The 16824-nt window shown below is 38.8% G+C and overlaps 1 protein-coding gene across 2 annotated transcripts in view; it reads right to left on the bottom strand.

Annotated features, from left to right (window-relative positions):
* MGAT4A (alpha-1,3-mannosyl-glycoprotein 4-beta-N-acetylglucosaminyltransferase A) overlaps window positions 1–16824 on the bottom strand; it is a 118401-nt gene that overhangs the window by 55438 nt on the left and 46139 nt on the right. For both annotated transcript variants that reach the window (XM_068989020.1, XM_068989027.1), the window contains 2 exons: window positions 8759–8926; window positions 7239–7379 (listed from right to left, as the gene is read on the bottom strand). In XM_068989020.1, the coding sequence (XP_068845121.1) occupies window positions 7239–7379; window positions 8759–8926 (309 nt within the window). The remainder of the gene's footprint in view (window positions 1–7238; window positions 7380–8758; window positions 8927–16824) is intronic.

The following is a 16824-nucleotide window of genomic DNA, read 5'->3' as shown; positions in this document are numbered from 1 at the left end:
CACGAACAATAAGGCCATATCATCCTTCTAGTGGGGGCTTCCCTCATGGTTCAGACGGTAAAGAACCCTCCTGTGACTCAGGAGACTTGGTTTCAATCCCTGGGATGGAAAGATCTCCTGGAGAAGGGAATGGCTACCCACTCCAGTATTCTTGCCTGGAGAATCCCATGAACAAGAGGAGCCTGGTGGGCTAGAGTCCATGGAGTCACATGGAGTCAGAAGCAACTAAGCACACACGTCATCCTGACGTAAGGAGCAAGGTGAATCGAGTAGCCAAACAGAAATAGAGCCCAAGGGCTGGACTAGGCACTCTGTTCCACTGATTCGCTGTCCAGTATTTCCCATTCAAGTATGAACTGTGCATCCGCAACACATCCGTAATGTACCAGGCAATCGAAAACCACACTTACAACATAGAAAGAAACTCTCAGAGAAACAACTCTTGGTTGCTGGGGAGAAGGATGGGAAGGAGAGAGAGGGAGTTTGGGATGGACATGTGCACACTGTGATATTTAAAATGGATAAGCAACAAGGGCCTACTGTATAGTACAGGGAACTCTGCTCAGTGTTATGTGGCAGACTGGATGGGAGGCGAGTTTGGGGGAAAATGGATACATATGTCTGTATTGCCGAGTCCCTTTGCTGTCCCCCTGAAACTATCACAACATTGTTAACTGGCTATACTCAAATACAAAACACTGTTCATGAGTTCTCAAGGCAAGAATGCTCAAGTGGTTTGCCATTCCCTTCTCCAGTGGACCACGTTTTCTCAGAACTCTCCACCATCACCCATCCGCCTTGGGTGGCCCTACACGGCATGGCTCATAGTTTCATTGAGTTAAACAAGGCTGAGCCAAAGACGGAGCCAAAGCAAAAACACCACCCAGCTGTGGACGTGGCTGGTGTGGAAGCAGGGTCTGATGCTGTGAAGAGCAATGCTGCACAGGAACCTGGAATGTCAGGTATGCGCATCAAGGCAAATTGGAAGTGGTCAAACAGGGGATGGCAAGGGTGAATGTCAGCATTATAGGAATCAGCAACTTAAAATGCACTGGAATGGGTGAATTTAACTACTTCAGTATTCTTGCCTTGAGAACCCCATGAACAGTATTTTGGTATAGCCAATTAACAATGTTGTGATAGTTTCAAGTGAACAGCTAAGGGACTCAGCGATACAGACATATGTATCCATTTCCCCCCCAAATCCCCTCCCATCCAGGCTGCCACATAACACTGACCAGTATACCTACTACTGCGGGCAAGAACCCCTTAGAAGAAATGGAGTAGCCATCACAGGAGCACTCGGAGTAGCCATCACAAAATGCAGTACCTGGATGCAATCTCAAAAACGACAGAATGATCTCTGTTCATCTCCAAGGCAACACACTCAATACCACAGTAATCCAAGTCTATGCCCCAAACACTAATGCTGAAGAAGCTGAAGTTGAATGATTCTATGAAGGCCTACAAGACCTTCTAGAACTAACACCCAAAAAAGATGTCCTTTTCATTATAGGGGACTGGAATGCAAAAGTAGGAAGTCAAGAGATACCTGGAGTAACAGGCAAATTTGGCCTTGGAATACAGAATGAAGCAGGGCAAAGGTTAATAGAGTTTTGCCAATAGAACACAGTGGTCATAGGAAACATCCTCTTCCAACAACACAAGAGAAGACTCTACACATGAACATCACCGGATGGTCAACACCAAAATCAGATTGATTATATTCTTTGCAGCCAAAGATGGAGAAGCTCTATACAGTCAGCAAAAACAAGCCTGGGAGCTGACTGTGGCTCAGATCATGAACTCCTTATTGCCAAATTCAGACTGAAATTGAAGAAAGTAGGGAAAACCACTAGACCATTCAGGTATGACCTAAATCAAATCCCTTATGATTATACAGTGCAAGTGAGAAATAGATTTAAGGGACTAGATCTGACAGACAGAGTGCCTGATGACCTATGGATGGAGGTTCATGACATTGTACAGGAGACAGGGAGCAAAACCATCCCCAACAAAAAGAAACGCAAAAAAAGCAATATGGCTGTCTGAGGAGGCCTTACAAATAGATGTGAAAAGAAGAGAAGAGAAAAGAAAAGCAAAGGAGAAAAGACAAGATATACCCACTGGAATGCAGAGTTCCAAAGACTATCAAGGAGAGATAAGAAAGCCTTCCTCACCAATCAATGCAAAGAAATAGAGGCAAACAACAGAATGGGAAAGACTAGAGATCTCTTCAAGAAAATTAGAGATACCAAGGGAACATTTCATGCAAAGATGGGCTCAATAAAGGACAGAAATGGTAGGGACCTAACAGAAGCAGAAGATATTAAGAAGAGGTGGCAAGAATACACAGGAGAACTGTACAAAAAAGACCTTCATGACCAAGATAATCACGATGGTGTGATCAGTCACCTAGAGCCAGACATCCCGGATTGTGAAGTTAAGTGGGCATTAGGAAGCATTACTACGAACAAAGCTAGTGGAGGTGATGGAATTCCAGTTGAGCTCTTTCAAATCCTGAAATATGATGCTGTGAAAGTGCTGCACTCAATATGCCAGCAAATCTAGGAAACTCAGCAGTGGCCACAGGACTGGAAAAGATCGGTTTTCATTCCAATCCCTAAGAAAGGCAGTGCCAAAGAATGCTCAAACTACCACACAATTGCACTCATCTCACATGCTAGTAAAGTAACGCTCAAAATTCTCCAAGCCAGGCTAAACAATATGTGAACCGTGAACTTCCAGCTGTTCAAGCTGGTTTCAGAAAAGGCAGAGGAACCAGAGATCAAACTGCCAACATCCGCTGGATCATGGAAAAAGCAAGAGAGTGTCAGCAAAATGTCTATTTCTGCTTTATTGACTATGCCAAAGCCTTTGACTGTGTGGATCACAACAAACTGTGGAAAGTTCTGAAAGAGATGGGACTACCAGACCATCTGACCTGCCTCTTGAGAAACCTGTTTGCAGGTCAGGAAGCAACAGTTAGAACTGGACATGGAAAAACAGACTGGTTCCAAATAAGAAAAGGAGTACATCAAGGCTGTATATTGTCACCCTGCTTATTTAACTTCTATGCAGAGTACATCATGAGAAACGCTGGGCTGGAGGAAGCACAAGCTGGAATCAAGATTGCCGGGAGAAATATCAATAATCTCAGATATGCAGATGACACCACCCTTATGGCAGAAAGTGAAGAGGAACTAAAGAGCCTCTTGATGAAAGTGAAAGAGGAGAGTGAAAAAGCTGGCTTAAAGCTCAACATTCAGTAAACAAAGATCATGGCATTCGGTCCCATCACTTCATGGCAAACAGATGGAGAAACAGTGAAAACAGTGTCAGACTTTATCTTTTTGGGCTCCAAAATCACTGCAGATGGTGATTGCCCCCATGAAATTAAAAGATGCTTGCTCCTTGGAAGAAAAGCTATGACCAACCTAGACAGTATATTAAAGAGCAGAGACATTACTTTGCCAACAAAGGTCCATCTAGTCAAGGCTATGATTTTTCCAGTAGCCATGTATGGATGTGAGAGTTGGACTATAAAGAAAGCTGAGTGCCGAAGAATTGATGCTGTTAAACTATGGTGTTGGAGAAGACTCTTGAGAGTCCCTTGGACTGCAAGGAGATCCAACCAGTCCATCCTAAACATCAGTTCTGGGTGGTCACTGGAAGGACTGTTGTTGAAGCGGAAACTCCAATACTTTGGCCATCTGATGAGAAGAGCTGACTCATCTGAAAAGACCCTGATGCTGGGAAAGATTGAAGGTCGGTTGAGAAGGGGATGACAGAAGATGAGATGGTTGGATAGCATCACTGACTCAATGGACATGAGTTTGCGTAAACTCCGGCAGTTGGTGATGGACAGAGAGGCCTGGCCTGCTGCAGTCCATGGGGTCACAGAGTCGGACATGACTAAGCGACTGAACTGAACTGAAATACAAAATAAAACGTCTAAAAAAATAAAATAAAACACAGTCATAAGATAGCTAAGGCCACTGCCTCATGGAGTTTATAAACTGACAGAGATATCAACAGTTGTATTAGTTTTCTTCAATTTTCCAGCAAGTTTTCAATCAAGTACCTACTTCCTTTAAAAATCAAGAACAACCTTAATTTGGCATTTCTTCAATTACTCAGTTTATCTTTGTTAAAAACTAAATGACTCATTGGAAACGCATCGTAGAGCAACTGTGTGGTTTCCTTTACTCACAGAACTACCAGTTAGATCTGTGGGAAAAGACTACACGACCGAGCTGCCAAGAAAACTGTGAAAACCCTAACGAACAGTTTTTAGCTTAGGTACTGGCATATCCCAACGATCTGTGCTGCTCTAAGGTGTGGCAATGAAGCTAAAGGGTCAGATCCGGGGGAAATCTGAAGATGCTATGCTCTGAAGATAAAAGGGCCCACACACTAAAAAACGTAGGTGTCTCTAGAAGCTGGAAAAGGCAAAGAAAAGGACTTTCCTCCAGAGCTTCCAAAGGAAACACACTCCTGTCGACACACTGATTTTAGGACTTCTGACCTCCCGGACTATAAGATGATAAATTTGTGTGGTCTCAAGTCACCAAGCTTGTGGTAAGGTGCTCCACGGCAACAGGAAACTAACTCACCCATCTTTACCAGTAAACCACCTATTCCTCTGATCTCAGGCCAAATGTAGTTTTCAAGACTAAACTCTTTAATTAATACTCTTTCTATTCATTCTCAAATCATCCTTCACATCATTAACACTGTTAGACTATACAACTGTTCATATAATTGATTATTTGACTAAAGCATTCTTCCTTTAGCAGAATGAGGATCACAAGACTAGGAATCACATCTGATTTTGTGTACCAAAACTCATACAAGTGCATGGATTTTTTTTTTTTTGGCTGCTCTGGGTCTTGGTTGCAGCCTGCGTTTGCCCCAACCTTTCGCTGTGGCATGCTAACCCTTAGTTGAGGCATGTGGGCTCTAACCCAGACTGCCTGCACTAGGAGCACAGAGTCTGAGCCACTGGACCGCGAGAGGAGTCTCCCCATTTTCCCTTTTAACTTCAGTAAATATTTAAAGAATTACCCACTGTCCTCTACCAATCAGTAATGCCATTCTGATAGGTAACCTGGGGAGGGTCTTTTTCAACCTCCTTGCCCAGCAGTGAGTCCTTCATCTGAAGATGCGTGTGTTTCTTCAATCAAAGAAATTTTCTTCTACTATTTATTTGATTATTTCTCCCCCTCACTCTCTTTGTTCTCTTTCTCATATTCCTATTAGATAAATGTCAGAATGTTTGTCTGAATTCTTTGTATCCTTTCTGTTGCATTCCAGAAGAACTCCACAGCCAGCTCCATCTTTCTGATCACTAATTTGATCTTCAGCTATAACTATCCTTACAATATGGAAACTTAAAAATACAAATGTCAAAATAAAAACACAAAGATGTCTAACCAATGCTTTTATAAATAGTCCCTTTATGAGCTGTCACCTCTAATCCCTCTGAAAATATGTCTTAATATTACAGTCTGCTTGCTCTGTGAGTCATTAAGTCATTCATGATGTTGGTTTTCTTAACTATCTGGGAACCCTAGTTATATAAGAGGGCCTTTGACCCATCTGTGCTCGCTGCGCCTGTTTATTGCAGATCTCAATCTGCGGGAGGATGGGTGGATGTGAGAATTCCTTTCCTGAGGAGGTCAGTAGCTGCCCTGACCATCTTCTCCCCCTTTACTCTGAGAAGGATGCGCTGGTTGAGTAGTGATCCTTAATCAGCCTAACCTCGGAAGAACAGAATTGTAAGCAAAAAGCAGTTTTCTTTGATCTGGAACAACTGAAGCCCCTGGGGTCTTCTCTGGCAGTCTAGTGGTTAAGACTTTGTGCTTTCAACGCATGGGGAGGAGGTTCAGTCCCATACGCCAAGTGGTATGGCCAAAAAATTTAAAAATTAAAAAAAAAAAAGGCTCACTGGGGAGTTCACAAAAAAATAATTTAAATAAATAAATAAACTGAAGTTCTTCATGTACAGTGCCTAGATAGGTTTTAGGGCTCCACAAAACCCCAGAAATTACATATAAAATTACTTTTCTAGGAGAATGTTTCTAAGTAGAAGGTTAATAGCTTTCCTAACATAACTAAAGGATTATATTACTTTAAAAATATTAACCATTGCCTAAAGATATAGGAAGAAAAATTTTTAAAGAAAATCTGCAGGTTTTCTTGGTTGTTTTCCCCCAAGTTGTCTGCTTTTTCTATCTTTAGAAAACAGTTTCAGCTTAATAAGAATGTTAACTACTGAGAGGCTGGTTGACTAAGATTTTATTATATTTATGATGAAAAAATCTTTAACAAATGGGATAGAAACAGCAACTTCAAAACAGAGAGAGAATGTCACATTCATGAAACAAGAAGAACTGACTATAAAAGAACCTATAAGAGATCTCAGAGGTCTTAAATAACTTTAAAAATACTTCTGCTTTCTTTTGATTTGATTCTTATTAATAAATAAATAGTCTAAAACAACAAATGAATGAAATGGCTATGGCATCTTACCCAGATGGTGATTTTTTTTTAATAAACTAAAACTTTTATTAAAGTTTTATTAGTAAGCATATTGAACGCTACAAGATTCACAAATGGCTCTTTTGCACAAGGATGCTGGTATAAATTAATTTTATTTATATAATATACAAATACTTAATTTGCTTTTAACTATTTAAATGGAGACTATTCAACTAAGAGTACTAATGTGCATTTTTCCCTTTTCCTCTTATTTTTAAATTATTTTTTAAGTAGATAAATTAAGATTTTAGTTGGAGTTGCAATATCAAACTCTCAAAAATTAACAGAATGAAGAGACAGAAATGTAGAAGGATATAGTAGACCTGAAAAGCACCATGAACCAACTGAACATAATTAAGATTTATACAATTTTCACACAATAGTAGGATACAAATTCAAGTTCCCATAGACTATAAACTAGGAGACACTGGAATATATCCAGGGATAAAAACAATTTTATGGTCTAAAGGCACTGAAATCATACAGAGTGTGTTCTTATCACTGTGGATTAATGTTAGAAATCAGTATCAAAAGATATTTGAAAATAACCTGCGTATTTTCAAGTGCAATGTGACATTTACAAAGAGATATTTGACTTAGCCGTTGAAAGCCTCAGTAAAGTTAATACCACATAACCCTCCAAGACACAGTTCTGACCAGCAACGCAACTACAGTAGGAAACGAAATAAACATACCTCCTGTCCGTCCATTTCCAATCTGTACGGCAGGTTGAAGGCTTCCTTCATTTTGCAATAAATGAGGCAAATGATAATAAATACTTGGCACTTGAAGAGACTTTTTGCTTGTTAACTCCTTTAATATCTTTAGGGTATCATCTGAAACACAGAAGTATAATCATTCCATGGGAATACCTTACTTTTAGATGTTATGGGTGCTACCACGACAGCAGTAAAAATACATGAAAACTAAAAGAATTTTCTTTCCTAAATTTTTCTCTCATGCTGTGGTGAGTTAGATTTCCATGGCACTTGCAACCAGAGTCTCACAGAGTCATGATGTTGAGAATAGTCTAGATAAAGCTAGAAATGTGAGTTAAGGCACTATGAGAAGGTGGAACATGGACTCCTCATCTTTGTAATATGTCAGAACTCAAGCCCAGGGAGACAGACTTTAAACAAGTGACCCATTCATAAAATGTAATAATAATAAATACAACCACCACCAGTAGCTTCCACTTTTTTATGCTACTACATTTGCCCAAAATTTCACATGGAAGATTTTTCTTTTAATTCAAGTACAATAATTTAAACAACAGAAGTTGAGAATCTTTGGTACTGTTCATAACTTTAAAATCATTTTTCAGTTTTTATGAGAGGAACCAATGAACCATTTAATATAATATAAGAATAAAACCTTGATAGGATAAGGAATATTGTTTTAAAATTCCACTGAACTAGAACTTAACTTTTGACATAAGAAAGTAAGCAGTAAGGACTGGTAGCCTCGACAATAATTTCATATAGGACAATATGAAAACTCCATTAAAATATTCCAAAAATTCAGAACTAAAAATTCACAGAAGAAATGCAAAAGGACTATCATACATGAAATTCAAGTTTAATCTTATGCTAAAGCAACAACTACAAATCACAAGACAATATTCACCTTCAAATTAAATCAGCAGATTATATAATATATTAAATTGTGGTGATAATATAATAAATGTTTCAGCTATTGAGAACAGCATAAAAACCCCGAAAACATTTTATCCTATTGTTCAGTAATTTCCCTTTTAGGAATTTAACTTTCATGAATTCCAAGTACCTATTGTAAAACTATGTCTTTTTTATTTCTTGTAAGTCATATTTAAGAGCACTAATTGCTTCAAATAGCTCAAAGATTCCCCAGAGTTCATCTGAAGTCCATACAAGTCACAACAGAAAGGATCATAAACACCGAGTTAAATTTTAGCCTCATACTGTATGTTTTTAAAAAGATGCTGTTTCTTCACTATTGTTAATAAAACATATATAACTGAAATTTAACAATATTATTCTCTTTAAATCAAATTTAGCAATTAATAGAATTGTTTTATAATTAGCAACAACAGAAAGAGTTTTGCATGGTGATTTTTCTCTCTGCAGAGGTTAACAAATGCTGGCTGATAAGCAACTGTAGACAGCTTTCAAAGAGAATAGTTCACATAACTCTTTGAAAATATAATCTTTCCATAAAACAAAAACAGTGCCTGTACCTGAAAACTTATTCACTGTATCCTTACTTCTGTTTGTTTCTGCTTCCACACGCTTGAATTGCTGTACAATGGCACTGAGTTCAGAAGAGCGCTGAGAGATTCTATGTTCAGCTATTCGGAGACGCTCTTTCAGGGCAAGAAATTCTCGTTGATAAGCAATCACTTTTTCTAAAAACAAAACTAGACGTTATTAGTGCATTTCTTAAAAAAAAATAAAAAATAAAAACACCATTATAATCAAAACTGAACTGTAACAGCAGAAATTTTAAAGCTGCACTTTTCAGAAACAGATACTCATTTTTGAATTCACTGAGACAGAACTGAAAATAAAAAAGAGTCTGAGCTAACAAAGTAGTGACAAAGCCACCAGTAACACAGTGCTATCAATATCTGTAAGAATGTGAGTACTTTCTAATTAGCACTTTGGAAAGTTGAAGATAGGGAGAAAAAGACAACATTTTTGGAACTAACACTTCACGCATGATACCAACATCATTTCTTAAAAGGTACAGACGACCATAAAGACCCTATTTGTAAGAAAGTAGAGATGAATCACTGAAACTGATGATAATATATCTAATAATATAATGAATATAACATTTATAGCATAACCATCCACATCCATAGGCTGTTTCTTCTGTACTTTCTATTCAGCAAAAATTTCCGCAGGCCAGACTGGCGTCAAATTCCTAATGCCTAACAAATCACTCAGGTAGATGTAAGACGCCAACAGTCCATTATTTCAGGGACTTCCCTGGTGACCCAGTGGCTAAGACTCTGCTCTCCTAATGCAGGGGGCCTGGGTTTGATCCCTGGTCAGGGAACTAGATCCCACATGTGGCAACTAAGAGGCGTAGCCAAAAACATAAATACAATTTTTTTTTAAAGTCAATTACTTGAATTTGAGACAATCGCACATCAGAAAAGCCTACTCTGGGAAATACAAGGGGGTAAATGTAAACACTGAAATAACAGAACAAGACAGCTTATATACGAAGTACACCATGTATAGAGGCCCCAGGACAGAACTGGACACCAAAATCTAAGAGATCGCAGAAAAGAAACCATGCATTTATCTTGATCAGCCATGCTGAAAGGGAGCGGAGGCTGGTAAAGCAATTTCCACAACCTCATTAAACCAGAACGGTTTGGTATCTCTATCAAGCTAGATAATCTAAGGCTACTACTAATTTGACATCTAAATGAAACAAATCTTGGAAAGAGTACTTTTAATTCATATTGTAATCTCAGTTTTACTTAAGGATGGACTCAATGAGAAAGAGAATTAAGGAATAGAAATCTTCCTGTTTTGTAAAGCTAGTCTTAAAAACAGTCAATTGCCTTATTCCTTGCCCCTTACATAAAGGACCGCACAGTAAATATCACGTAAGAATTTTGTGGCAAATAAGGTCTTCCTGCTTCACTGTCATGTTTCCTTGTATTGAACAGTGTAAACAGCTTTAGTTTCCTTAATCTGCTAGCTGCAGGAGGGAAGGAAGGAGGCAGGAGTTGTGATTAGGAAAGGGTATACGGGGAGTCTCAAGGTGCCAACAAGGTTCTAGTCATTGGCCTGGCTAGTGGTTATATAAAATTCATTATGATACATTCACGGTCTAGGTACTTTTCCATACATGTACATTCACAACAAAAGAAATGTTATACAAATACTACTCACAAACACAAAACTATTAACAATTATACTGTAAGAGGCACTCAAGGGTTATATGATAAAAAACGATATGCCTAAAAAATTAAATTGAAAAAAATCTATAAGCCTTTTCCTAGAGTCTGTAATGGAAGAAAAAAAATTAACTCAGTTATTAATGCTAAGTGGGAAAACCTAATCTCGCAAAAAAATAAAAAAAGATAAGCCCTACCCTAAGCTAAATAATAAATGCAACGCCTTTCAAAATAGCAAAAGAATTTGGAACTTCACTTTTGACATGTCATTCTAAACTTCATGTAGAAGAATGTTTTTAAAAGGTCCAAAAAATCTAGAAGCAGTACCAGCGAACTTATACTCTGAGATCAGAATGCCCTATATGGCTCTAGAAAGGAAAACCACATTGACTGCCAGGTGCAGACAGTGGGGACCAAGGCTGACCACACCAAGCAGACTGTGTCCAAAATTAGCTCGAGTGAACTATCCTGTGAGTTCTTCCCTCTTTACCTCTTACCACCTACAAGGTGCCAAGAGAGTGGCTTCTAGACACCTGCCACTAATAAAGGATTAGAACCCTTTGAAGAAATAACTTTAAGATAAACTTGGCGCACACTTGGGTCAAGTAAGAAAATGTTATTTAAAAAAGAAAAGCAGGCCAAAGGAATTCCCTGGTGGTCCAGTGGTTAAGACTCTGCACTTTTAACACAAGGGGTTTGATCCTTGGTTGGGGAACTAAGATCTCACATGCTCTGCAGCATGGCCAAATAAAGAAAAAAAGAATATACTTCAACTTAAAAAACAAGACAGGATATGTCAAAAGGACACAGGAAGCTCCCTGAGGGGCTCTCACTGGCCAAATTCAGGGCAATTTAAGTATCAGAACAAAGGAGATCAGTCCTGGGTGTTCTTTGGAAGGAATGATGCTAAAGCTGAAACTCCAGTACTCTGGCCACCTGATGTGAAGAGTTGACTCGTTGGAAAAGACCCTGATGCTGGGAGGGATTGGGGGCAGGAGGAGAAGGGGACGACCAAGGATGAGATGGCTAGATGGCATCACTGACTCGATGGACCTGAGTTTGAGTGAACTCCGGGAGTTGGTGATGGACGGGGAGGCCTGGCGTGCTGCAATTCATGGGGTCGCAGAGTTGGACACAACTGAGTGACTGAACTGAACTCAGTGACTTTTAACTTACTAAATAAAGTATGAATCTGTGAGTCCATTTTAATAAATAACAATCAACAGATGACAGAAAAGTGTTTCTTACAATGGAATGCCAGCTTCTAAATTATGAAAAACGGATGACTGTTAGAAAATCACCCCTTTGCAACTGTCCAAGCAATAACAGATTTGAGTGAGAATCAAACATGGATGCAAGACAAAGAAAGACAAACACTGTAAGATACAACTAAATACAAACGACAGTCCTGGATGGGATCTGGAACAGGAAAAAATAAAAATAAATGCTATACAGAACACTCTTGGGACAAACTAATAGGAGAGAGACTACCGGGACTTCCCAGCAGTCCAGTGACTAAGACTTCACCTTCCAATGCAGGGGATGCAGGCTCCATCCCATGTCAGGGAACTCAGATACCACGTGCATCATGGTGTGGCGCAAAGATTTTTTTTAAAAAAGAAGACTACAGAGTATGTAACATGGTGCATAAATTTTTAAAACTTGACACCTGACTGTAGCAAAGTGAGAGAATTCCCTGTTCTTAGGAAATCCAATTATTCAGGAGTAAAAAGGCATGATTTCTGTAATGTACTTTCACCTGGTTCTGAAAAGAAACGAGTTTCTACAGACGGATAAAACAATAAGAGGCAACATGTTCACAATACGTAAAACGCACAGAAAAGTTATAACTCCATCTTAGTTGAAACTTTTTAAAAAATAAGACGTTTTTTAAAAGTAAGCAGGAGGACGGGATGGCATACAGGTTTGGTCTTTCAGCAGCTCTTCTGCGGTAGGAGGGACGTGGACCTGAGGCCACTCTCTGCCCTACATGCATGTCTTGGTACTTCTGGAAACTACCTTCCCAGAGGCCAGCCTCACCAAGCAGCGAGACCAGCCAGTACCAGCAGAGGAAAGACCCTCACTCCAAATTCCAATCTGCCTCCCCCACTTTGAGGTGAAGTGGCCATGCTTTTGAAAAGATGTTTTGGGTTGAGAGTCACACACATTTTCTTTCAGATTCAGACACTACGGCTACTCTTATCCACAACATATAGATAGCTATCAAAGTGTTCAAAATGGGTCATCTCCCTCTCGTTCCCATCTGTTCTTTGCTTCTAACTCCACCCTTTCACAATAAAAGTGTTCTCTCTTGGGAGTTTGGGATTAGCCAGTACAAACTATTATAGAGAACGGATAAACAATAAAGTCCTACTGTAGGGCAGAGGGACTTCTATTCAATATCCTGTGATAAACCATAATGAAAAAGAATACTAAACAGGCATGTATATATATATAACTAAATCAGTTTGCTGTACACCTGAAACCAACACAATACTGTAAATCAACTACACTCTAATAAAATAAACTTTAAAAAGTGTGCTCTCCATGACATCAGAGCAAGTCAAGACTTTGTGCAGTAAAGCTCTCAGCTAGTCCTGCTTGGAATTCCAAGGGACACCACTGACTCTTGTAATCAGGGAACAGTTACACATGGTTTTCCTACAACCATCCCTCCCAGCGTATCCTCCACTGTCCACCCGAACACAGGATTACTAGTGACTTCCAGAATTTTCTCCATGCGTATTTTCCATAGTACCACCTTACTCTCTTGGGGAGAGTGGCTTACCAGCTCTCAGAAAAAGTTCAAACTCTATCATAATAGAGAAAAAACTCCATCAAATTAGTGATATGTGTTTGACGATGTCCTGTTTTCAATATTACTGACAAAATGTTTATTTCTGTATTTCTTTGAATCATGTCGATCTGTTTCTATGGGAGAAACGGGCAGGAAGCCATGAGGGAACTTTTACACAACCTTACTGAAAGTCCCTGGTTTGGGTCACTGGCTTGTTTTCATTGAAGACTGAATCTAGCTTCTTTTTTCTTAATTGTAGAAAAGCACATACCCACATTAGACATTAAAAGTATAAATCACATTCCGTGAACCTAAGAATCTGAAACATACAAAATTTCTAAAGAAATCACTTTCATTTCTTCAAATCAGTAATCAAGTCAGTTCTCCAATGAAAAGAGTACCTTTAGGTTTTCAAAGAATTACTAGCTGAACCATATGAAACTGCTGGTGTTTGAACATTTTTGACCAAAAAAAAATGGTAATTTCATACGGTTCAACAATAATAGCTTCAGACTCAACAATTTAAAAATCTATAGATAGTACAGGTGAAAACACAAAGAAGCACTCACTAATAACTAATACCCAATATGTAGTACATAAAAGTCAAACAGAAAACTTTTTTTCATCGTTATCAGCAAGATGTTGGGTGGTACTACTTAATTCTATGAGCTAACATTTAAAAACTGGCTTTTTATGTTGAAATTAAAATTATCAAAAATTAAACATACTTTTAAATGTTTTAATTTTAGTATTTATTAAATAATAAAATTCTGGCACTGGAAAGAAGGTTGACAAACCATCTGATCCATCCCTCTGTTCTTTGGTACTACACTGAACTATTTCATACAGAAAAAATTTTTCTTAAATATATAAAAACTCCCTGTAACAGATTCTAAAATTTAACAAGCTGCACACTTCAGGAAGTCACTGCTTTTGACAACATTTTATTCCACATTCATCATTCTTATACAACCATTTTTAAACAGAAAGGAGAAGGCCTATATGAAATTATGGATACTTTCCCATGAACAGATCTCTTAGAGAAAAAAATGAAATAACTGGATTCAGAAGATAGTTTACGGGACTAAAGCCTAGAAAAGTCAAAGGCAGGAGACCGAATGAAACAGGCTAGAAGAACAGAATCTGAAGATGTTTTAAGGAGAACGGATAGCTAAAAACCACAAACAAGGTGTGGTATCTCACTGCTTCTCTAACCTTTTTGTGCATCAGAACCACCAGAAAGAGCCTGTCAAACATAAGATTCGGGCCCCACCCTCCATAGATTCTGATTCAGTAGGTCTGACATGTGTATGCTCAGGTGTGTCTGACCCTTCGTGATGCTATGAACTGGAGCCCGCCAGGCTCCTCGGTCCATGAGATTTTCCAGGCAAGAATACTGGAGTGGGTTGCTATTTCCTTCTCCAGTCTGACACAGGGCCTGAGAATTTCTAACAAGCTCCAAGCTGATGCTGAGCCCCTGGGTGAGTAGCACTGAGGGACCCAATACTGTCCTCAACGTAGGTCTAGACTCCAGCAGCCTGCAAATTAATGCTGTTCTGCCCCCTACTCCCTTCTCTCCTCATGTAAGAAGCAAAAAGAAAACTCGGGGCACTCACTGTTATGTAATTCCTTGAGTCCCAAGATCTCTTCTCTCATCTCTCAAGAGATGAGATATTAAGAGCTCCGAGGAGAAGAGGGGTTCATCCAAAATTTTAGGTCCATAATCCTCAATTCAGGGACTTCCCTGGTGGTCCAGGGGTTAAGCATTCGCCTTGCAACGCAGGGGACGCAGGTTTGATCCCTGGTCAGGGAACTAAGATGCCCCATGACAGGGAGCAACTAACCCCATGCACCGCAGCTAGAGAGCCTGAGCACCACAGCTTAAGGAGCCCACGGGCTGCACCGAGGACCCCATGCACTGCAACCAAGACTGACGCAGCTAAATAAATACACCGTTCTAAAAAAAAATTCTGAAGTTACACTTGGGGACAGAAAGGATTTTGAAACATTCAGCCAACACCTATTTCCAAGGTCTCTTTTAAGAGTTACAGGAATGAACAAGATCACTGCCTACTTCTGGAGTCTTTCAGTCAGAACCCATGATATAAACATGAACTGTGAAGAGAACTTGTACCCTTCTAAACTCAAAAGGGAAAATGGGGCTCACAGATATATAGAATCATATATTTTATTTATATTAAAACAAAGAATATAATTCAATTTGTTCCCTTACACGATGTTTTCACTATGCTTACACAACAGGACCCTAAGTAGTGAATAACAGATATGCTACGGCTGAAGAGTCTTCTGGAACATGATCACTATTTGTCAGCTGTCCCCTAAAGTAATATAATTATTAACGATGTCATTCAAAACAAAACAAACTTCCAAGTAGAGGTTTAACAGGTAAAAATCTATCCACTGACCTTGTAAAGCACAAAACTTTAAGATATAAAATGATGTTGCATATACCTATAACCCACACTTTCTTAGAAATATTATCTTCATCTAAATAGTTGCAATCACTTCCCTTGATTTCCCTTGAAGACAGGGTAATCTCTTTTTAGGAATTTTACTATCAAGTCCCAAAGTCCATTATCATTTTGAAATGAGAAGAAAATTAATACTTTGCATAACCTAGGATAAAGGTACTTAACCATAACAACAGTTCTTTACTTCTAAAAAATATAAATGATTTTATGCAACCTGATTTTGTCAAATTCAATAAGCCCTAAGGAACTCAGAGTAAAAATCACCAGATGATTATTAACTATTTTCCTTAAGAACTTAAACTTATTGGCAGACATTTTCCATAAAGGTGTCACTTTGCTCCCAAAAGGAAAAAAAAAATTGTATTCTAAAATATAGGGGTTTCCCTGATAGCTCAGTTGGTAAAAAATCCACCTGCAATGTAGGAGACCCTGATTTGATTCCTGGGTCAGGAAGATCCTCTGGAGAAGGGACAGGCTACCCACAACAGTATTCTGGCCTGGAGAATTCAGAGTCAGACACGACTTAGTGAAATATATAACGGTATATATTTTTCTACAAAGAATCTTTCAAGACAGAGCATTTTGTTCATTAGAATCATCTTTACTTAAAAAGAATAATACTGGTAATTAATCAATTCTACCCAGTGGACTAGCTCTACTAATGAACGTGCTAGCTGGACATGACTACTCCTTTTATGACCAACTTCATGATTCTTTCTTCCATCTCCTCACTTTCCTCTTTTCCTCATTTTCCACCTTTTCCCCTTCCTATTCTTCTGTAAAACTCTTTTCAAATTCTTCTTCTCTGTGTCTTTTCAGACTTTTCATTTTCAACCACAAGCTTCACACCTCTCACTTCTTCTTTCACATATTTATGCTCCCCCATCCACTCCACGAGATCCTTCTCTGTCGTCTGTTTCAAATTACCAAGCACTTTATTCTCCAATTGACGTAAATAGGCCACTTGCCTGGAGACCCTAACTTTGCAGGCTTTTGTAATCTTAATGAATACAAATGAAAATTTAGGATTTTTCCTTCTTATACTCATCATGGCAAAGAGAAGAAAACTGCCAGAGGAAAATGTTTCATAATGATTA

This window comes from Capricornis sumatraensis, chromosome 1 (assembly GCF_032405125.1).
Source record: "Capricornis sumatraensis isolate serow.1 chromosome 1, serow.2, whole genome shotgun sequence".
Classification (NCBI taxonomy): domain Eukaryota; kingdom Metazoa; phylum Chordata; class Mammalia; order Artiodactyla; family Bovidae; genus Capricornis; species Capricornis sumatraensis.
The sequence above is the reverse complement of the archived record's forward strand: the minus strand, read 5'-3'. Positions and strand labels throughout refer to the sequence as shown.